We start from the raw sequence: 25,203 nt of genomic DNA on the forward strand, positions 1-25,203 counted from the left end.
TTTAAAGGCTACCACCTAGCAAGTGTGGTGTCTGGCGGTGAAACCACAAGTCATCAAGGGGCTTCTGGTCTAAAGATGGCCACTTAGACGCAAACTGCTCACCAGAGTAAATAAATAATTACTGGATCAGTACTGTTTTTTCATTTATACTTTTATTTTATCTTACGTTGTGGCATGTTTTTGTGATGTTAACTGTTTTACAGTCAACGCTTCACTGCTTAGTTATTAAACTGCTCCCTTGCTGCCAGCAATTTGAAGGTGTTGCTTTTGGATGTTACTTCTCAGCACCTTTCCTTCTACCCTGTTTTCACTTTAACACCTCACAAAGAAAACCTGGATTCAGAAAACTAAGTCTTCCACTTTTACTTCAATGCTTCAATTTTTGCATATAGCATGTACACCTTTTGCATCACAGGTAGTTCTTAGTTTTCACATTGATAACTGTATTACAAAGTTCCCACTAACCCATAGCGTCTTTGAATTCTTCAAACAACTGCCTCAGCTGCGCTTCTTCAGTTTCAGACCACTCTTTCGGAGGTCGTGAACTGCCACCGACCTTGCGACTGCCCTGAAATAGACAAGTCAGTGTGTTTGCAATTAAAAAATACATTGTGTAGAGTGCAAACAGAGGTACATTAAGCAAATCTGAAATGGTGATAAACTGAAATGAAATTAACTAAAGGTAATGAAAATTAGACCAGTCTAAAGTTTGCATTTGTCTACGGTATGGGAAGAGTGTCTCAGAATAAATTGCAACCAATGTTAGGAATCTGTAAACATTATTTCAGTCATACCAATGTGTTAGTAACCAGTCAACAATGCTTTGATCTATATCCATCAGTGAAGTTCCTATTTTGTGAAAAGCTATTCTTTTTTCTATGTACTATATGCTATTAAAACATTAAAAAGCTATAATACTTTCCTCAGTAATTTAAGCACAAAATTGCCCAAAAGAGTGATTGTAAACTGCAAGAAAGAGTTGTTTAGCATCTGTAAACTATGAAGCGGAGGTTAAAAAGTGAATTTCAGTCTGTTACTAGTGAGTGAGCACTGACTACACAAATTATAAATACAATTTAGAAGATTTTTGTTACGATACAGATCAAATGTCAACCAACTGCAGACATAGAAGGCTTCATAGTCACTTCAGTGTAGATAAGAAATATATAGAGTGGCCCACCAAAATATGGGCAAATTTAAAAGTTTCTTTAAACAAAATTTTACTAGCAAAATCTTAAATATTAAGTACTTGTGGGACCAGCAGTGATCACAACAACATATTGTATCTCACTTTGGCGTGAATAACAGTCTCAAAATTACAGTCTCACGTGTGCACATGCACAATGTGGTGTAGACAAACTTTGCCTCAGTGATGGTCCTCAATTATACACATACAGTGCGAGGGTGACAGCTTGCTATTCCCAGTAGTCCGTTGTTTTAACTGTAAAAATAGTGGTGATGACAGCTGTTGAAAGCCTGTGAATTGTAGCTGAACTGATGTATCTTACACACCACGAAGATTTTATTCAGTCATGCTACCCGAAAAGTCTCCGCAGACACTTCAGCTGAACAGTGTTTCCTGGACAGCTGTACAATTTTTAAAGGTAGCAACTGCAAGTTAAATGTTCAGGTACAGTGAGATGCAGTCAACAGTTAAACCCCTTTATTATTACAAATGGAGGTAATCAGTGATTGTTACCTCCGCCCCCCCCCCCCCCCCCCCCTCTCTCTCTCTCTGTAACGAAGCAAGCTGGAATAATTTTACTTCCCCACTTGTTTTGCTATCTGCCTCCTTAGAATTAATTTTTTCACTTTTAACTAAGTACCATTAACATACGTGAGCATAATCTGCATTTCCATAAAAGAGAATGGTTGGATCTGAGTTTTAAAGAATTTAACACCAGATCTAATTTTGTGCTTAATTTTATGTATGTAATTGATTTTCTAATTTATTTTGACAAATCTGCATTTTCATAAAAGAGAATGGTTGGGACCTCAGTTTTAAAGAACATAACACTAGATCTAATTTTGTGTTTAGTTTTATGTATGTAATAGATTTTCTAATTTATTTTGACTATTCCTAGTTATTATCTTTGATTATAGGTAGAAATCAGTAATGTTTCGTAACTTTAATGCTATTGTTTACTTATAAACAACATAAATTCTGTACTAATTAGAAACATTTGGGGGAACAACTAATAGTATTCCTAAAGGATCTATTTGGCTCTATTTGTAAACATATTAGCAAAGCCAGCCCTTAATTAATTCCAATGTAATTCGGGCTAACCCTTGTAGTAGAAGAAACTGTTAAAAGAAATGAATTTTTTGACGTGTTCAGTAAATCGAATGAGTTAACTTGTAATTGTAATTTCTGTAAATTAAACTTCGAACAATGTAAAGTTTCAGCACCTATTATTGTGAGGATATATAAGGGCCCAATTTTTGATCACGAGTCAGTTGGTCCACGGTCGAGTTTCAGACGAAGATCCTGTGTTGGTTAAAATGACAACAATGCATCAGCGTAACAATGAAATAAGTGTTACACCAATAGACTGTGTGTTAAACCAATGACAGTATCTGCTCCATATGTTCATGATTATTCCGCAACAACTGTGGACTATGTGGTTATGTTTATATTTGCTTTTAAATGTTCAACAGTAAACTATTGTAGCAGTATGTGGATGTTCGCCTGCGAACTACTAATGAGGTTTATGTAAAGTTAAAACAACAGTGCACTGGCCATATAGCTGTGTAATATTGGGGGGGTTGTGAACATTGAAAGTAAAAGACTGGGAATTGGAACTGTGAATCTGTTGGCTACATCATTTACAGTAGACAGTAGTTGTACATCCAACCCCTATTTTTTCAGCCAGTACGTTGAAAAGGAGGACAACAAACGAAGAAATAAAGCAGGCGAACATGGTCACATCTCTCTCTCTCTCTTTCTTGGGGTCATCAGCCTTCTGTTTGGTCTGACGCAGCCCACCACTACTTCCTCTCCTGTGCCAAACTCTTCATCTCAGAGTTGCACTTGCATTCAATATCCATATCTAATTTGGATATGTTCTGTTCCCTGTTTTCCTGTGCAGTTTTTACTCTCTACAGCTAGCTCTAGTAACACTGATATTACTAATGGATTTTATAACACATGTCGTATTATCTTGTCACTTCTTCTTGACAATGTTTACTATTGTTCCTTTCTTAATAAATTCTGTGGAGAACCTCCTCATAACTTATCTTGTCAATCAACATAGTTTTCAACATCCTTTTGTAACATCACATCTAAAATCCTTCAACTCTCTTCTTTTCTGGTTTTCTCATAACCCGTGATTCACTGTCATACAATACTGTGTTGCAGACAAACATCCTCAGAAATTTCTTCCCCAAATTACGGCCTATGCTCCATACTACCAGACTCAAAAAGTGGGGAATGTCTTCCTCACCAGTACTAGGCTGCTGCTTCTATCCTCCTCTCTTCATCCATCACACATTATTTTGCTTCCACGATAGCAGAAAACCTTCACAATGTCTGCTATGTGGTCATCTGTTCTGATGTTAGGTTTACTGCTCATCTTATTTTTGCTACTCCCATTATTTTCGCTTTTCTTCAATTTACTCTCAATCCATGATATCTGCTTATTCAACAGTTCATTCTCATCAATAAGACATCATTTTCCAAGGATACCAATGTCATCAGCAAATCTCACCACAGATATCCATCCACCCTGAATTTTAGTCACACTCATAAGACTTTAATTTTATTTCCACCATCACTTATACAATGTGGTAACGATGGGAGTAAAATTGCATCCTTGCCTTTTTAATCTTTCCATTTCTGTAATTTTAGAGTTCTAGTCTGTCTGTAAATCTTTGCTTGTCACTCAGAACCTGTGGAACATGACATGTAACTGAGAAGGTGGAACAGAATCAATATGCTAGAATCAATATTTTTATGCTTCCATGTCTGGTGCTGAAGTAGCATGACAAAAGGATTTGTACTGACTAGATAGAATGGCGCAATCAAATGCGAATACAGCATCACTGCCTGTTGTGAACCTTGATGGAATGAAGTTTTCGAGTACTGCCATTAGCTGTGGGTGGTAATCTGATTCTGCACGGGGGAACTTTCACGAATCACAAAGGAGCTACCGATAGCAATATACTTCTCAGTCCTTTGTAAAATACAATTTTCAAAAGTAATAGTTGAAATTGGATGCTTACAGCTTTGGGCAAAATGAATCCCATCTCTCTCATCTTCTTTGTAACTCCACGACGGGAACGATCTTGGCTTATCATGTTCTTCATAATGAAATCCAAAACGTCTGGAACACAATAAGAGAGAAAATAAGGTACTGGAACATGCTAAAGATTTTTTGCTATTGCATTAGTCAGTATACAGCAAAGTATTGTAAACAGTGCAGAGTCATAAAAAAAGTTGTGTGGGACAGCAAGTATGGCAGTTTGTCAAATAATAATTAATATAAGCACACTGTTATAATTTAGGTACATAACATTTATAAATACTATATTATATTTATTGTTTCTGATGTCATTGTATTTTCTCCATTTCACTTTTAGTGCACAGATGATATCTGCAGGTGTATCGCAATTTACGCCAAATCAGCCACTGGTAGAGTTATGCACCAAAACCAGCGAGAAGATACTGTGACAATCTGCACAGATTATTATTAATAATAAAATGCCTCAACTGATTTCATGGTACAATACCATCAATGTAATACTGATCACATTTGCAATTAGACATTATCCACCACTGATAAAGACTTGTCGACAGAAGTCACTGTTAACTGTATATGTAAAAATGAGTGGCGTAACTGTATTCAATTTATGACAATAAACTGGAGCATGCCTTATTTTCTGAAAAGAGAAAATAATGCTTATGTGTTTTTCAAAATTAATTGATTATTGGAATTCACTTTAAGACAGAAATGAATTAAAATTATTTACAATTATTACAGTCTATAGGCAAATCCCCCCATGAACCATGGACCTTGCCGTTGGTGGGGAGGCTTGCATGCCTCAGCGATACAGATGGCCGTACCATAGGTGCAACCACAACGGAGGGGTATCTGTTGAGAGGCCAGACAAACATGTGGTTCCTGAAGAGGGGCAGCAGCCTTTTCAGTAGTTGCAGGGGCAACAGTCTGGATGATTGACTGATCTGGCCTTGTAACATTAACCAAAACGGCCTTGCTGTGCTGGTACTGCGAACGGCTGAAAGCAAGGGGAAACTACAGCCGTAATTTTTCCCGAGGACATGCAGCTTTACTGTATGAGAGCTGCATCAAACCAGTCTCAGGACTGAAGACCACAACAACAACAACAACATAGGCAAATAGCAATCAAGAGGCAAAAGAAAGTTGATCTCTGAGTGAATAAGCAAAATTGCCATAGGTTAAAAAATGAGGAGCAAATGAATTCCCTTAACTGAGTATTGAAGTGGAGCTCTGCACCATCACTATTGAATAAATATGAATCTGCACAGCTCATGAATCAAATTTGGACACTGTTTAAAGAATCTATTATGAAATAACAAGGAGAAAAATATTGTGGGATATATTTTCATCTGTGTTACTGTCAGGGATATTTACGAACTGATACAGAGGTCATTACACTATGATAAAATATATTAAAATTTATAGCAAGAGAATACTGATATTATGAAGCAGACCACCTACGGATATAATATAAATTGCGAACCTGCTTCCATTGAGTAGACTGGAGATGGTGGCATTAAAAGTTAATAAACGAAAGTGAGATCTGATATCATTATCAATTTGTATACTGTGCTGAACAGATGGGTGCATGTATATGTCTGTGAATCAGAGAGTGTGTAACCACAAAATGAGTGACAGCCAAAAGTTATGCAAGTCATCCGTGCTGTTATGTATATCTATGTACCACCACCACCAGCTGGATACAGAAGAGTGCTTGCCTAAACTAGTGTAATCATTTACCGAGGCCATTGGTGTCTGGTGTTTTCATGTACTCCTCGTACAAGACTCGCAGCTCATTCTCCTCCTCTTCCGACCATGCCTTCTTAGCTGCAGCTGACCTTAAGAAAGAAATCAGCAAAGAGGTTTTTCAGAAATAACACAAACATAAGCACAAAATTCAAAAATAATTTGATATACTAAGCAAACTGAACTTTGTAAAACAGGAGCATACCACTGGAACCAAAAAAATTATTTCACTGGAAAATTTGGCTAATTTTACAGAAACTTCTCCCATAAACTTCTTTAAGGGTGTGTTATACCAGAGTGCTGTTTAATGTGATATTTAACTAGGCCGCATATCCTTGAATGATGTAAGTTCATGTTGCCTTCAGCTCATCAAAAATTGCCATTGTGAGACAGTTATTATGTGAAAACATAAAGAATCTCTCATTAAAATTAAAACGGTAGCAACCTGAAATGTGTAGTACTAGGCGGTGGTACAAGAAATAGCATTTTCTATTAAAGGCAACACATGTTCATGGAAAAACTGTAAGAGTAACAGGTGTCATAGTACACTTTCATTCCCCGCTATATTTATGAGAGGCGTTCGACAAGTAATGCAGTACATTTTTTCTCACTCAATTTTGGTTGAAAAAAATGCCTAATTTGTTGTAGGACATCATGGAATACTCCTCCTTCGGCCCCCGTAGTTTCATAAAGTTCCAATTCGTGATGGCACTATATGTAGCCTTCAAAATGGTGTCTGTAACAGAGGTACGTTCAAAGCAGAGAACTATCATTGAGTTTCTTTTGGTGGAAAACCAGAGCATCGAACATATTCATAGGTTCAAAAATGGCTCTGAGCACTATGGGACTCAACTGCTGTGGTCATAAGTCCCCTATATTCATAGGTGCTCGCAGAATGTCTATGGAGACGTGGTAGTGAAGAACAGCACAATGAGTAGTTGGGTGAAGTGTCTGTCACCACTGCAACAATGTCGCCCAAACCTTTCCAATCTCCTGTGTGCCAGTCGGCTGCACAAAGCTGTGGCTCTTGCACTGTTGGAATGTGCAGACACACTCATTCTAGGTGGTCAACAGATCACAATCAAACGCCTCACTGCTCAACTGGACATCTCTGTTCCACCAATTGTTATACTCAAATGTGTGCGCTTGCTGGGTTCTTTGGCACCCAACAGAAGACCACAGAAAGCAATGAAAGGACCCTCTGTGTGGAACTGTTTGTGTGTTACAAGACTGAGCGTGACAACTTTTTGTCGAACATTGTCACAGACGATGAAACATGGGTTCACCACTTTGAACCGGAAACAGAACCACAATCCATTGAGTGGCACCACACCACCTCCCCTCTGAAGATAAGGGAAATTAGAGCTTGTACTGAGGTGTTCAGACTGTCGTTTTTCCCTTGCGCGATCCACGAGTGGAACAGAAGGGGGGTGTGGGGGGGGATATAGCTTTGGCGCGAATTGTGCCCTCCGCCACACATCACTTGGTGGCTAGTGGAGTATATATGTAGATGTAGAAGAGGTTCAAAGCCAAACACTCAGCCTGTAATGTTATGGCGATGGTCTTTTGGGACTCTGAAGGGATTACTCTGTTTGATGTCCTTCCTCATGGTGCAACAACCAACTCTGAAGTATATTGTGTTACCCTCAGGAAATTGAAGATACGACTTCAGCGTATTCATCACCACAAAAATGCAAACAAACGTCTCCTTCTCCATGACAATGGAAGGCCTCACACAAGTCTGTGCACCTGAGAGGAGCTCACAAAACTTCACTGGACTATTCTTCCTCACCCACCCTACAGCCCGGGTCTCGCATCTTCCAACTTGCATCTATTTGGACCAATGAAGGATGCACTCCAAGGGAAGAAGTATTAGAGTGGTACCATGGAGATATACAGGCCCTCCCAGTAATAAGGTGTAGTGCCATCACACTGAATGGACATTACGTTGAAAATAGAGTTCTGTAGGCACGAGAGTGAGAATAATATGGTGTATTGAATCCCAAATAATACCAACCTGCCTAAAAAAAAGGGGGGGGGGGGAAGGGGGGGGGGGGTTTGAATGACCCTCGTAACTGTGTTCATGAGCAAATTCAACGTCCCAAGAGGTGCTCAAATTCACAAACTTAGGATTTTAAGGCTTAAACAGCTTAATTTGCTGCTGCTGTTGTGGTCTGAAGTCCTAAGTCTGGTCTGATGCAGTTCTCTTTGCTAGTCTGTCCTGTGCAAGCCTCCGTTTAAGTACTGCAACCTACATGCACCCGAACCTGCTTATTAGAGTCACAGCTTTGTCTTCCTCAACAACTTTTACCACACACACTTTCCTCTCCTAGCGAACTGACAGCTTCTTTATGTCTCAAGATGCATTCTGACAATCAGTCCCTTCTTTTAAGGTGTGACATAAAAATATCTTTTCCTATCCATTTGATTCTGCACCTGCTCATTATTTATTCATTCTACTCAACTAATCTTCAGCATTCTCATGTAGCGGTATCTTTCAAAAGCTTACATTCTCTTATTGCCTCAACTGTTAATCATCCACGTTTCACTTTTATACAAGACTGCACTCTAGACAAATACCTTCAGAAAAGACTTACTGAAACTTAAATCTATATTTGATGTTAATAAATTTCTCTCCTTCAGAAATGCTTCTCTTGCCATTGCCAGTCTAGTCTACATGTTGTATCCTCTCTACTTTGACATCATTCATTATTTTGCTACCCAAATAGCAAAACTCATTTACTACTTTTAGTGTCTTCTTTTTAATTAATTCCTTCAGCACCATCTAACTTAAATGAACTACATTCCATTAACTTGTTCTAATTCACTGATGTTCATCTTATAACCTCTCTTGGAGACACTAGCCCTTTGCCATATTTGAGAGAATTACAATGTCAATGACAAAACTTATTCCACATTTTTATTTTGGTTCCTTCCACTAGTTATTCTAGTTATAGACTGTTCCACTGTATAATATGAGGAATAGGATGCAATCATGTTCTCACTCCCTTCTCAATGATTCTAAGTGAAGTTGAATGAAATCATGGTCTTTACTGCAACTTCATTAGCAAAATTAATACCTTTATCATTTTTCATTTAAAACTAGGTTAATTAACACAATTAACAATGAACTAGTCAACATAATGAAACGAGTTATTACATACTTGTCTTGGTAACTGCCATAGCCGTATTCAATTTCATATGCCTCTTTAGAAGTCTTCCAGAACAGCAGTTCCATGTATACTTTTGGGTTATTCTTTGCAACTTCGGCAAACTTTCTTATTATGAAAATTGCAAACTTTGCCAATTCCTGTAAATCACATTTTAATCAAATAATGACAGAACTGATGCAGCATATATTAATACGTGTAAACACATATCAGGAGAATGTTGGCTGGAGTGTAGGTATTGAAATACAGGGATAGGGAACATGATGATATAGGTAAAATCAGGGAGGTGAAGATGACTTAGGCTGGCATGAGTAACACTACGAGAGAAACAAGTAGAACAAGGTGAAAATTGTCTCAACACGAGCAAGGTGACTACTGACAGTATATGCATCAGAAAGTTACTGACCTTTAAAAAAATTATTTCACAAACAGATAGTTGTTAAATTCACTGTAATTATCATTGCACAGAGAACATCCATTGATTTATTATTTGTGTTTTGTTGATCATGTTGTAAGGGACCAGTACAGCCTGCTCATATTCATTTTTATCTTCATTTTTCTCATACTAACATTCTACATATCTACCTTACAAGATTAGGTTTTGATATGTGGGTATTGTGTTTTCTTTCATAACACTCAGTAATTTGAACTAAGCAAGTAACATTGAATTTATTAACAAATAGATAAAAGAATGAAGCCCCCTTCCTGATCACACATGTGGTAAAAGGAATATATAACAGCAGCAAGATTATTTCACTGGTAATGTGTTTGTTTTCATGCTGTTAGTTAAAGTTACACAAGAAAAAGTAAATAAAGCAAGGATTCTTTTTATTTTTTAGGAGAGAGAGATGCTGGTGGCACCCTGTACTGGAAAAGATGATAACTGAAAGTGGAGGCTGGAAGGACTGAGCATAGTCATTAGCCAATAGATGGTAGCAGTTGACCAATGATTCACAGAATAATTCTTTGGACAATGATCTCTGAAAAAAAGGAAAAATTAAAAAGATATTTATATTCTTAGGAAGTTATTGTAGAAGAAATATTATAATGTACAAAAGACTGGCACCCCCCTCCCCCACTTAACTATACCCCTTTTTTCCCCTCCCGTGTAATGTATGTTAACATTCTCACTGTCTGTGTCTTAAAGAAACATAGAACACAGTTCTTTTAAATGAAACATAATCCTGCTTTGTAATGTTGGTTATGTTATTGGAATTTACAGTAGACGAAGCCAAATAGGAATATTATTCTGGAATTTCTTTTCTTGTAATTCTCTGTCAGATGTCATTTACAGAAATGAACAGGCAATCATCGTAAAGATAAAATTAAATCAGGTAGCGAGAAGAATTACACAACAGCAGGGTTCAATTTTTCCATCATGTAGAAGTGGCATTCATTGAATTTATTAACAAGTAGATAAAAGAATGAAGCCCCCTTCCTGATCACACAAGTGGTAATAGGAATATTTAACGGCAGTAAGATTATATCACTGGTAATGTGTTTGCTTTCATGTTGTTAGTTAGTTAAAGTTACACAAGAAAAAGTAAATAAAGCAAGGATTCTTTTTATTTTTTTATTTCACTGTTACTGATTTGACGCTCTGGTCTGAAACTGAACAACAAATGTGAAAATGCAGACTACAATCTCACAGTACACTTAAACAGTATTCACCCAATGGCTATGCTATTTCTGATTATTCTAATAGGAAATTGCACTGTCAATAATGAGAACAGTTACGAGTGTTGAATAAGTCCTTGGTATACATTAACACATCACAAAGAAATTGTAGAAAACTAATCTATATACCATTATTAACAATAAATTATCACTATACTGATTAATGCTTTTCATTATCAATCCACCTGAATTTAATCAAGTATGTTATAAATAAACCTACTACGCCAGGGGTGGGGTACAATGGAAAGGGGCGAGGGGGGGGGTTTACAGTTTCCTCAGTTATACTAAACAGTTCTCCTACTGAAAGCTTAACATTTCCTTGATTACACTGGTACTTTTCAAAAGAGGATACCAGGTCCAATCACATTAACGTGACCACTCACAAATGGTTGGGGAGGGGGGGGGGGGGGGGGGGAGGGGCAGCACTAGCACTGGAGGGTGTATGAAGTGCATCTAAGGGATGTAGGAGACAGTGCAGTCATTGTTGTAATATGTCCAAATGGGCACAATCATTGGTGTTCGGGCCACTTGTGGAAGCATTTCCGAGATAGATAAGTTTGTAAAGTGTTCGCTTGCTCGAATGGCAAAATGCCGCTGTCCAGAACTGGCGCCGAGAAAACTGTGGTACATCGTGGGCCACTGATGATAGGTGTAAACAATGGCTGCCGAGATGGGTACAGACATGCAACTGTCAAATAAGAGACTGCCCAGATGAACCAATGGGCTATGAATAGTGTGTCCTCAATGCATACGGGCCTCTGTATCAAGTGCTTGGTTCATGCACCCATGCCGACTGCTATTCATTGGTGATGAAAGCTGGAAGTTGTATGCCAGTACCATAACTGGACATCTAATGAGTGACAACATGTGGCCTTTTCAGATGAGTCCCATTTTATCCTCCATTGGTGTGAAATATCTGAAACCAAACACCCTGCAACAATCATCAAAATGGACTTGGCCAGAGGAGGGAGTGTTATGATCCGGGGAATGTTTTTATGGCATTTCCTGGGTGAACTCGTCACTCTGGAAAGCATAATGGATCAATACAACTGTGCATCTATCCTTGGGAACTATGTCCACCCTTATATGCAGTTTGTTTTTTCTTAACACAATGGCAGCTAGCAGCAGGACAATGCAAAGTGTCCCACAGCTCACAGTGTATGTGTGTGGTTCGCAGAGCACAGAGGTGAATCTACCGAACTCCCCTGACACGTGTGGTGAATCAGGCAGTGAGGCCACAAGCGTTGCGCTGCAGAGCATGTTCTCTATGAGAGTATTGTGTGTTGCCAGTATACACCGGCTGCCTATGCCCATTCATATACACCAGCTGCCTATGCCCATTCATCCCAACAGGTAAGTCGGTGACAGTCATGCCAAAGTAAGGGTGAACTGTGTTTACTTAACAGTTGGTACACAACACATGTTATTTCACAAGTACATGTTTTGCCAGTTATAGGGCTGGTGTAGGTGGTGGTAGGAGGGTGCATAGGGCAAGTCTTACAGTGGGTATGGTCCAGGGCTAGGAGGCACTGAGTGGGTGCACGGGTGCAGAAGGAACAGGGTACTGTGGAGATATGAGAGCAAGGGTGACGAAAGGCTACTGTAGGAGGGGCAGCATAGAATGGACCTCATTTCAGGGCACGATTTTAGGAAGTCATAGCATTGTGGAAGTAGTTGATTAATACATTCAGGACCGGGACAGTACCGAGTGACAAAAGGTGTACTCCAAAGTGGATTTTTGTGGGATGGCCTGGGAAAACTGCCAGTGAAAATAAATATCCTATTGTATTTTCAATCATTGATATGAAAATATGTACACTATTTTCAGTACATTTGGATAACCCTACCTCATGTCCTATAAAATTACAAAGTAACAAAATGACTAAGCAGTATTTACCTTCTGTAGACAAAATTCTGGTCATACCAAGAGACAAATTTAAAAGTGAAAAAATAATAATAAAATAAAAAAACTAAAATAAAATAAATTATTCCTAGTTTTCAGAACTGGCATTTCCTTCCTCAAACTGAAAAGGAGGGTAGGGTGGTGAAAGTTACAAAGTAGAGAAAGACCCCAGGACGGAGAGGCAGTGCCTCTTACCTTGTGTTCAGGCTGGCTGGAGTCCAGCACTCTCTGGAAGATGCGGAAAAGCGACACCTGAAAGAGGAGCACGTACATCTTGCAGTCCCAGCCTATGCGGTGCAGGATTTTGAGGGCACTGTGGTTCACTGTCGGAGTGTTCCGGTCAAACTCTGACAGCACTATTGTGCACGACTGCACCACATTTGGATGTGCAAACCTGCAAGACATTAACGGAAAAGAGATGAAGAGAGCTAGCGATTTTAAACGTCTCTGCAAAATAAAATGTTTGGAGGTAAAAACAGATTCAAAAGCAGTTGCAATTTTAAATTTTATACCATAAATTTCCATATTTATTTTAAATAGTTCCCTGCAACATACAGTAATGAATGCTGAACATTCTAATGTGTATATGTGAAGAATTTTTGAACCTTGATATGAAAGCATTTAGCTATATCAGTACAATAGGAACCAATGAACTGACCATTACCAACATATTAAGAAGGATCCAATGACTAAGTTCGTGTGTAATATGTTTTTTTATTCCAGTCTCTGATCACAAATGAATTCTTTATACGATTACCATTTTCAGTCTGTGATGACCATCTTCAGATCTTTTTTACACCATGTCCTAAAGTGACACGGTGTAAAAAAGATCTGAAGATGGTCATTACAGACTGAAACCGGTAATCATCTAAAGAACTTATTTGTGATCAGAGACTGGAATAAAAAAGCATTTTACAGTATTGGATCACTGTTTGTACACGCGATTATGTCGCAGTTGATAAGTTCATGTGTGATTTGCAAAATATATATATAATTGGCAGTTTATCAGTTTATTAATTTAATTTTAAATGAGAAATATATAATTTTCCATATTTGGACATTGTTACTGTTATATCCTAGCCAGTAATGCCACCCGAGCCCGCTGCCAAAAGGTTGGCAGCATCAAAGTCCGGATACCGTCCGCATAAGCAGCGCCAGCGAGACAGCAAATCGCCGCAAGTCTGCGCGCGCCACCGCTGGCTTCTGGTTTCTTAAGCGCTGGAGTCGCGAGCGCTAGGACAGTTCTGAATTCGCCGCTCAGTTGTATACTCGCCACCGAATTGTGTACTTGCTAGTCAGTTGTGTGTTCATCGCAGCAGAGTTGTTGTTTGTCGTCAGCCGACGCTGACCTAGCCGCTCCGACTCGAACTAGACAGATTTCTGTAGACACGGAGTTCACTACTGTGTTGCTGTATCTTCGTTAATAAAGATAAGTACCGACTTTTATTCAATCAGAGTGTTTGGGTTTTCATCTTTCTGTTCACTGTTCCAGTGGACCGGTCGGCCCGCTATTAAAAGTGTGGCGGTGACTTCGTAGCCGTTTCTACAGCGAATTGCTTGTCGCTACGAACGCTGCCACAAAAGTTACTACTTCAGCAATGTATAACTCATTGCTCAGTCATGAAGTTCAGCATGTTTTATGCAAAAAGTCATATTGTTTAGGAAAACTAAATTGTTTAAGAATAAAAACTGCTAACACAGAGAAATGTGTTAGAGCTCATTATAGTAGGATGCAGATTAAAGAAACCCAGAATGTGACTAATGTAACAAGCACAGATTTTTGATTGATTAAGGTGAATTTAAAAAAGGATATAACAAACATTGATTTTAAACACAAAAGGTGAATAATTTGTTGTATGAATAACTTTGTAAAACACTATGATGTAATGAAGTTAATTGTGACTGATATTATAACACTGCAATGTATTGTACTGATTCTTTGAACTGATTCTTACATAACAACACACTTTACAACACCATGTGGAATAGGTCACGTCATCACTGTTTGTCACAGTTACTTACTGTGAAGATTAATGACTGCTTGCATATTTATCACATAAATGGATGTTTGAAACATAAGTGTCAAGTAACTCAACTCCAAAAAATTGGACAAATGCATCCTGCAATTGAGGTACGTACCAAATAAAATTGCAATTTGGTAATTTAACATTGCTGTCACCATTGCTGACTTGGTGCTGTCATAAGGATAACACTCCACAAAAAATGTACCAGCTTATCTCACTCCTGTCAAATTACAATTTTTGGATAAATTAAATGGGACACAAATGTTAAGACCACAAAAATGTATTTTTCATATGACAATTAGAAACTTTCATCAGCAATTATTTATAATAACTGATAATGAATACATCTTTCATTCTTCAAGATACATTCACAGTATCACAGAAAACATGATCAGTAAAATTTGGGATAAGATTTGCTGATGACACGACATTCTCAGTGGATGTGATGATGAATTACAGGGCCTGTTGAATCGAATGAACAGTTGAATGACTACAGAATATGGACTGTAAGTAAATCAAACAATGACAAAAAATAACGTAGAGTAGCAAAAATGAGATGAGTGAGAAACTTAATACTAAATTTGGTGACTAAGAAGGACATGGGGGCAAAATAACACACAGCAGATGAAGCAAAGAAGACATAAAAAGGGACTGACACAAGACGAACAGGGCATTCCTGGCCAAACGAATTCCACTAGTATCAAGCAAGGAAGAAATTTCTCAGAATGAAAATTTGGAGCATAGCATTATACGGTAGTGAAACATGGCCTGTGGAAAAACCGGAGAGAAGGGAACTGAATTGTTTTGACATGTGGTGCCATAGCTTGATGTTGAAAATTACATGGATTGATAAGGTAAGGAATGAGGAGGTTCTTTGCACAATCTGTAAGGTAAGGTATGGAGAACACTGACAGGATGAAGGAATAGGATGAAAGGAGACATGTTAAAACATCAGGGAATAACAAGGAAATGTCAGCGACAAGTACCCTAATCACAGAGATTCGAATATATCCCACAAATAACTGCAGACTTTGGGTGTAAGTACCACTCTGTGATAAACAAGCTGGCATTAGAGAAGCATTTGTGGCAGGTCACATTGAACCTCTCAAATGGCTGATGACTAAATAATAATAATAATAATAATAATAATAATAATAATAATAATAACAATAATAAATAGCAAATTTCTGGCTAAAGAAGTTCACCTCAACACATTCACATCTAACTAAATTATTTAACAGTTACATTGCAGACCCATACACATTCCCTGATACACTTACACAAGGAATAACTTATCTGAAACCTAAAGATCAAGCAGACACAGCAAACCCAGCTAAATATCGCCCCATAACATGCCTACCAACAATATACAAAATATTATCTTCAGTCATTACACAGAAATTAATGACACATACAACACAGAACAAAATTATAAATGAAGAACAAAAAGGCTGTTGCAAAGGAGCACGAGGATGTAAAGAGCAACTGATAATAGATGCAGAGGTGACATATCAAGCTAAAACTAAACAAATGTCGCTACACTATGCATACATTGATTACCAAAAAGCTTTTGATAGTGTACCCCACTCATGGTTACTACAAATATTGGAAATATACAAAGTAGATTCTAAATTGATACAGTTCCTAAACATAGTGATGAAAAATTGGAAAACCACACTTAATATCCAAACAAATTCAAATAATATCACATCACAGCCAATAAAGATTAAGCGTGGAATATACCAAGGAGACTCATTAAGTCCTTTCTGGTTCTGCCTTGCTCTGAACCCACTACCCAACATGCTTAATAATACAAATTATGGATACAATATTACTGGAACATACCCACACAAAATCACACATCTGCTATACATGGATGATCTAAAACTACTGGCAGCAACAAATCAACAACTCAACCAATTACTAAAGATAACAGAAGTATTCAGCAATGATATAAATATGGCTTTTGGAACAGACAAATGTAAGAAAAATAGCATAGTCAAGGGAAAACACACTAAACAAGAAGATTACATATTGGATAACCACAGCGACTGCATAGAAGCGATGGAAAAAACAGATGCCTATAAATATCTAGGATACAGACAAAAAATAGGAATAGATAATACAAATATTAAAGAAGAACTAAAAGAAAAATATAGACAAAGACTAACAAAAATACTGAAAACAGAATTGACAGCAAGAAACAAGACAAAAGCTATAAATACTTATGCTATACCAATATTGACCTACTCATTTGGAGTAGTGAAATGGAGTAACACAGACCTAGAAGCACTCAATACACTTACACGATCACAATGCCACAAATATAGAATACATCACATACATTCAGCAACAGAAAGATTCACATTACGCAGAAAGGAAGGAGGAAGGGGATTTATCGACATAAAAAAACATACATTATGGACAGGTAGACAATTTAAGAAAATTCTTTATAGAATGAGCAGAAACTAGCAAAATACACAAAGCACTCACTCATATAAATACATCGGCTACACCACTACAATTTCATAACCACCTCTACAACCCTTTAGATCACATAACATCAACAGATACGAAGAAAGTAAATTGGAAAAAGAAAACACTACATGGCAAGCACCCGTATCATCTAACACAGCCACACATCGATCAAGACGCATCCAACACATGGCTAAGAAAAGGCAATATATACAGTGAGACGGAAGGATTCATGATTGCAATACAGGATCAAACAATAAACACCAGATATTACAGCAAGCATATTATTAAAGATCCCAATACTACAACAGATAAATGCAGACTTTGCAAACAACAAATAGAAACAGTAGATCACATCACAAGCGGATGTACAATACTAGCAAATACAGAACACCCCAGAAGACATGACAATGTAGCAAAAATAATACATCAACAGCTTGCCTTACAACATAAACTAATAAAACAACACATTCCCACATACAAGTATGCACCACAAAATGTACTGGAGAATGATGAATACAAATTATACTGGGACAGAGCCATTATAACAGATAAAACAACACCACATAACAAACCTGACATCATACTCACCAATAAAAAGAAGAAATTAACACAATTTATTGAAATATCCATACCCAATACAGCAAATATACAGAAGAAAACAGGAGAAAAAATTGAAAAATACATCCAACTGGCTGAGGAAGTCAAGGACATGTGGCATCGGGATAAAGTTGACATTATACCAATTATACTTTCAACTACAGGAGTCATACCACACAATATCCACCAGTATATCAATGCAATACAGCTACATCCAAACCTATATATACAACTACAGAAATCCGTAATTATTGATACATGTTCAATTACCCGAAAGTTCCTAAATGCAATGTAACATATACCATACAGTTAAAAGGAAGTAACGCTTGAACAAGGTCCGCGTCACTTTCCATTTTTAACCAGACATAACGTCTGAGACAGGAAAGAGAAATAATAATAATAACAAAAATAATGTAAGTGTGTGACCTGATAACTGTTTTTACTGTGTGAACGTATTAGCAGCAACATTTGAAGGAAAGAGAGAAGAAATAAAATTAAGAAAGAAATGACACACTTTCCAGCCAAGATAACATGCTGCTTCTTCCATACTGAGGAATTCTCAACAGAGTCGCACTCTTTTCTTGTACTTCCAATAACAAACATAAGTGTGTTGCTAAGACTTAACACTTTTCGAAATCTGAGAAATACTGCATCTACCCAACTGCTTTGATCCATGGCTTTCAATATGGCATGCGAGAAATGCTTGAGTTGAGTTATGGATGTTTTTGGAATCTATGCTGGTTGGCATGCAGGTCATTTTGCTCAAGATACCACATTATATTTGAGCTCAGGATATGTTCTAAGACTCTTACAACAAATGGGTCAAGGCTATTGGACTGCTACCCTTTTTGATACAGGGTGTGACCTGCAGTTTTTGCCCAACTAGTGGCGACTGTTTTTTTAGTTTGAAGGAGCTACAGTATATCAGGGTTTAAAGGGGTGCTAACTCAGCTGCAAATGTAGTATAGAATATAATAGTGCTTCCAACAGCTTTGTTCTATTTTAGTGATTTCAGCTGTTTCTCGACACCAATGACACTATCGTCAATATCACTCCTTTTTGCATTGGTAAGAAAATTAAAGAGGTGCAATACTCTTTTTTTTTTTTTTTTTTTTTTTTATAAAGGAACACTTGAAAATGGACTTCAGTGTTTCTGCTTTTGCATTGCTACCCATAATATCAGTTCCCGTCTCATCCATGAATGTGTGTACACTAACTTTGGCACCACTAATAAGCTTTACACATGACCAGAATTTCTTTGGGTTTCGTGTAAGATCTTCTGGCTGTATTCTGCTACAACAGTGACTGAAGGCTTCATGCATTGCTCTCTTGATGACTAAATGCATTTCATTCAGCATCTCTCTATCTATAGACCAATTTTATTTTATGCCAATTGTGCAGTAGTCTCTGTTTCATTAGCAGTTTCTTTACAGTGACTGTATACCATGGAGGGTCGTTTCCATCATGAAATTGATTAATTGGACATGCATCTATTTAAGGTGGCCTACCATTCTTTTAAACCAGAGCCACAGCACTTCTACAGGATCCCCTCCAGAGCTACATGTTTTGAGTTACTTTTTGAGATTGTCACTACTGTCTCTTTTATCTAGTTTGCTGAACATATAAATCCTTGTTTTACTTGCTCTTCACACTTTGATAATCAATGCAGCCACAACTGTCTCATGGTCACTGATGCCAGTTTCAATGGGGACATCCTCAAAGAGATCATGTCTTATCTGTTGCCCTAAAAGCAACTATTTCTTCCAGCACAAAAACTCTACTCACCTTTTCATGAAGTCCATGAACTGAAATGACTGCTCTGATATAGCTGTGCTGCCCTCGTCTTCTGCATCTTCTTCCTCATCATCTTCTTCATCTTAAACCACAATAACAGTTGGAATACAGAAACTGCAGTACTACATAGAACCAAGAGAAACTGTGAAAGGTTTGCCATTAACAAAAAAATATACATACATAAACATATTTCCATATGTTTGTGAAAATGGAATTTCGTTATTTGCAGTATCCATCTAACCAAAGAAATGTCAGTGTTCCTATTGCTATGGATCATATGGAAAACACAAGAATGTCTAGTACAGTCTAGATCAGGCTGTTCCAACCGAGCTCCAGGGAGCCAGAGCGCTCCGGAGCGCTCACTGCGGCAGCTCCGGGACAGCGCGGAGGGGGAAAGGGAACTCACTGCTCCCTTGTCGCATGCAGCCGCAACTGACGCAATAATCCGTGTTCAATGACAGCTATGACTAGCCGTGGAAGCCCTGTACCTCTATTGGAGGATACCTTTCTAATGATTGAGAGGGATGGTCGTACGCAGTGTCTTATATGTCATAAAGTAGTTAATTCTGCAAAGAGGTACGATATACAACGACATTACACACGTCTTCACGCAGCGCACTACGATCAGGTACAAGGCGTTGCACGCAGAGAACTGGTAGCCAGGCTTAAGAACGACATACCAGGAGACGTAAGTTTAAAAACGGTTTCGTAATACGGAGGGTATCAAAACATGCAACATAGTTCGTGTTCTGTAATACGTTTATAATTTTCAGGTGAATGAGAGCGGAGGAAACACTACTGAATCTGCAATTCGAGCAAGCTACAGGGTCGCTCACATCATTGCGACGAGTGGCGAGCCGTTTTCGGTGGGACCACTCGTAAAATCATGCATGGAAGCAGTTGCAGAATGTTTGTTTCCAAGGGAGGTGCAGGCAATTGAAGGAGTTTGCCTGTCGAAGCAAACAATGTCTCGTGAAATCCTGGACATGGCAGCGGATTTAGAGACACAGCTCGGGAAAAAGGCGGAGAGCTTTGTTGCATTTTCGCTAGAGCCTGACGAAAGCACCGACATACCGAACTGTGCTCAGTTTGCAGTCTTTGTGCGTGGTGTCGACATGGAGCTGCAAGTAAATGAAGAACTCTTGGATGTGGTAGCTCTCGATTACATCGCAACAGGACGTGACATTTTTGAAGCTGTTTGTGAATCAGTGGACAATATGAATTTGCCGTGGGATAAGCTCCATTCTGTAGCGACAGACGGTGCACCACAAATGATCGAGCGTCACCAAGGTCGTTTGAAAAATAAACTCAGGGACGAATTCGGGAAAGACATTTTATTCACCAAGAGGTACTGTGTGCTGAAACAGTAGAGCTGGGTGGTGTAGTGAAAGATGTCGTGAAGTGTGTGAATTTTGTGCAGCGTCACGGTATGAATCATCGCCAATTCAAAGGATTCCTGAAAGATATGGACGCGGAGTATGGGGATATGCCTTACCACAGTACAGTTCGTTGGCTGAGTCGGGGAAAAGTTCTTGATGTTTTCTTTGCCATTCGTGAGGAAATATCCCTTTTTCTCGAAATGAAATGGGAAGAAATGGATATCTGACCTGGCGTTCCTAGCTGACATAACTATGCATCTGAATAACTTAAATCTGTTATTGCAGCGCAAAGGGCAGCTAATCGTTGACATGCACGACCAGATCAAAGCGTTCATTGCGTTTATTTGAGAGGCAGATGAGTAATGGACATTTAACGTTCTTCAATCGTCTTGCTTCTTTAAAACTACCTGACGGTACTACTTTCGGTGATTACCAAGCAAAGTTAAAGCAGCTCATCACGTGGTTTGAAACACGACTCCAGAGGCCTCACTAGTTTGGAAATGGAACTTAAGGTGCCCAGCACTCCTTTTTCTGTTTCCCCCAATGACTTATCATTGTCACTTCAATTGGAGATTATTGAGTTGCAAAATTCAACTTTGCTGAAAGAGAGGTACTACAACACGTTGGATTTGTCACGATGGTATCTTTCATTACAGCAAAAAACATTTCCCAAGCTTCACAACAATGCCGCTCAGATCATGTTCATGTTTGGATCTACATATTGTTGTGAGCAGCTTTTCTCAGCAATGAAAAGAGTAAAATGCAAGGAACAGTCGTTTCTTCAGGATGCAACAATGAAGGCCATCCTCCGCATTAACGCTGCAAACACTTTGACGCCTGATATTTCCGATCTTGTAATGAAAAGAACATGTCAAGCTACAGAGGCCTAATAAATTTAGTATGCAATTTCTTGTAAAACAGTTATTTCTTATTTACTTCCTGAACACCGTATTTCCTGGTATAGCATGTCACCACGCCTTAGCAGCTAAGAGTATGAGGTTGTCGATCTTGCAAGACGCAGCTGGCACATCAAAACGCTTGCCTTGCCGCCTGCCTCAGCCAGCCGTGCCACGTGCCGGCGCGCCGGCCCACTTGACTGGTCACAGCGAGGGACGCGGCTCCCTGGAGCAGGGAGCGCTCCGCGGCTCACAACGGAGCCGACGAGCTGGAACAGCCTGGTCTAGATGAACCGTCGTTACCTAATAGAATACCTCTGACTCCCATACTACATGGCAATAGAATGTTTGCAGCAGCTTTTTCATACGGTCAATTACAGTATGTTTATTGCGACATTCAATGGTATGGAGAAGGGGGTATATTACTTCAAACCGCACATAAGAAGACACTGAAAAGTTATCTAGAATGAAGTACTACCTGAAAAAAGCTGCAGAAAATACACATTCACGCCTCAATAAGATTTAAAAATGATGTAAGAATTGACAGCTAGCTTGAGGTGTTCACTAATTTAAAATTGTGAACTCTACAAAATGCAAAAATCTTTGGTATCCTATGGCTATAATACACTCCTGGAAATGGAAAAAAGAACACATTGACACCGGTGTGTCAGACCCACCATACTTGCTCCTGACACTGCGAGAGGGCTGTACAAGCAATGATCACACGCAAGGCACAGCGGACACACCAGGAACCGCGGTGTTGGCCGTCGAATGGCGCTAGCTGCGCAGCATTTGTGCACCGCCGCCGTCAGTGTCAGCCAGTTTGCCGTGGCATACGGAGCTCCATCGCAGTCTTTAACACTGGTAGCATGCCGCGACAGCGTGGACGTGAACCGTATGTGCAGTTGACGGACTTTGAGCGAGGGCGTATAGTGGGCATGCGGGAGGCCGGGTGGACGTACCGCCGAATTGCTCAACACGTGGGGCGTGAGGTCTCCACAGTACATCGATGTTGTCGCCAGTGGTCGGCGGAAGGTGCACGTGCCCGTCGACCTGGGACCGGACCGCAGCGACGCACGGATGCACGCCAAGACCGTAGGATCCTACGCAGTGCCGTAGGGGACCACACCGCCACTTCCCAGCAAATTAGGGGCACTGTTGCTCCTGGGGTATCGGCGAGGACCATTCGCAACCGTCTCCATGAAGCTGCGCTACGGTCCCGCACACCGTTAGGCCGTCTTCCGCTCACGCCCCAACATCGTGCAGCCCGCCTTCAGTGGTGTCGCGACAGGCGTGAATGGAGGGACGAATGGAGACGTGTCGTCTTCAGCGATGAGAGTCGCTTCTGCCTTGGTGCCAATGATGGTCGTATGCGTGTTTGGCGCCGTGCAGGTGAGCGCCACAATCAGGACTGCATACGACCGAGGCACACAGGGCCAACACCCGGCATCATGGTGTGGGGAGCGATCTCCTACACTGGCCGTACACCACTGGTGATCGTCGAGGGGACACTGAATAGTGTACGGTACATCCAAACCGCCATCGAACCCATCGTTCTACCATTCCTAGACCGGCAAGGGAACTTGTTGTTCCAACAGGACAATGCACGTCCGCATGTATCCCGTGCCATCCAACGTGCTCTAGAAGGTGTAAGTCAACTACCCTGGCCAGCAAGATCTCCGGATCTGTCCCCCATTGAGCATGTTTGGGACTGGATGAAGCGTCGTCTCACGCGGTCTGCACGTCCAGCTCGAACGCTGGTCCAACTGAGGCGCCAGGTGGAAATGGCATGGCAAGCCGTTCCACAGGACTACATCCAGCATCTCTACGATCGTCTCCATGGGAGAATAGCAGCCTGCATTGCTGCGAAAGGTGGATATACACTGTACTAGTGCCGACATTGTGCATGCTCTGTTGCCTGTGTCTATGTGCCTGTGGTTCTGTCAGTGTGATCATGTGGTGTATCTGACCCCAGGAATGTGTCAATAAAGTTTCCCCTTCCTGGGACAATGAATTCACGGTGTTCTCATTTCAATTTCCAGGAGTGTATGAATGAGTCAGAACTGGAATCGTTCAACTTGTACAAATACCTGATGTAACAGTCTGTGGGTGTATTAAATGAAATGATTAGATAGGCTTAGCCATAGGTAAAGAGGGCAACAGGCTTTGGTTCACTGGTAAAACTGGTAAAATTCAATCAGTCTACAAAGGACACAATCCTGAAACCCATCCTAAAATATTGCTTAGAAGCATGAGTGACCTAGGAAGTCCATTCGCTATGTGGCAGCACCGCTTCTTTTCCTAAATGTCCTGCTTTCCTGAAACTTTTCTTGGGAACACTTTTTTGTGGTTCCATTTGGCTAAAATATTTTGTGCTACCGGATGTTTCATTTGTAATTTACTGTGCAAGTATATATGGTACTAAGTGCTAGTTGCTCCACAACCATTATTTATTTACTGTTAATGTTTGGGTAATATGAATTCATGATGTATTTTTGATTGGTTTTAATAGTAAGAATTTCCATTTCCACTGTAGTAATCAGTCTGAAGACGTTATAGTGGATACGTGACAATTTTAAATCTATGCAATCACCAATTTTTTCAATCTAGGTTCTGGATTAGTCATTGCCTAGTGTTACTGGCTAAGAAGTAATCATGCATACTGGTACAAACACAAACAAAGCAACGAGTTTACAGTCATCAAATAAATTAACTGTTGGTAGCAAATATACAAAAATATACCTACATAATCACACATAAACACAAAAAAATGTAAACTCTATCCATGGATTAGATCTTAGGTCTGTTCCTATTGGCCAACTGTTGCCTACGGGGGAGTATGATGTGTGATCTATGATTATTATCGGCACGTCACCGGTCCTTCCAGCTGTTGTTGCCAGCAGAGAATCCTGGTGATGACCCTGCTTCTTTATTCAAGCAGCTTCTCATTTTGCCTCACGAGGGCTGAGTGTACCTCGTACCAGACCTTCGTACTTCCCGAAAAAATTGGAGGAGATACGGGGAATCAAACCCAGGTCCTTCCGCAACAAAGACAGTGATGCTAACCATTCAGCTACAGAGGCGTTCGATCATAAAATATTACAATGAAGTACTGGCAATTTAACAATAATAGACAGGGCACTCAGTTACACCTGGCAGTATCAAGTAGTGGAGAGTGAATGAAGTCTGTTAACTCAGTAGCCACTGAGGAAGGTTCTTGTGCTGCTCCTTGATCTCCAGTATTTGAAGCAATGAGACTTTCTGATCACTGCACCCAAAGTACAGTATTTCTATGCCTGCT

At 39.6% G+C, this 25,203-nt stretch overlaps 1 protein-coding gene across 1 annotated transcript in view; it reads right to left on the bottom strand.

Moving 5' to 3' along the window:
- Positions 1-25,203, bottom strand: part of LOC124718819 (protein timeless homolog) — a 490,147-nt gene that overhangs the window by 31,514 nt on the left and 433,430 nt on the right. The window contains exons 17-22 of the mRNA XM_047244437.1: positions 19,619-19,709; positions 12,930-13,128; positions 9,149-9,294; positions 5,979-6,076; positions 4,222-4,322; positions 466-568 (exon numbers count right to left, since the gene is read on the bottom strand). Coding sequence (XP_047100393.1) covers positions 466-568; positions 4,222-4,322; positions 5,979-6,076; positions 9,149-9,294; positions 12,930-13,128; positions 19,619-19,709 — 738 coding nt within the window. The remainder of the gene's footprint in view (positions 1-465; positions 569-4,221; positions 4,323-5,978; positions 6,077-9,148; positions 9,295-12,929; positions 13,129-19,618; positions 19,710-25,203) is intronic.

This window comes from Schistocerca piceifrons, chromosome 10 (genome assembly GCF_021461385.2).
Source record: "Schistocerca piceifrons isolate TAMUIC-IGC-003096 chromosome 10, iqSchPice1.1, whole genome shotgun sequence".
Lineage (NCBI taxonomy): Eukaryota > Metazoa > Arthropoda > Insecta > Orthoptera > Acrididae > Schistocerca > Schistocerca piceifrons.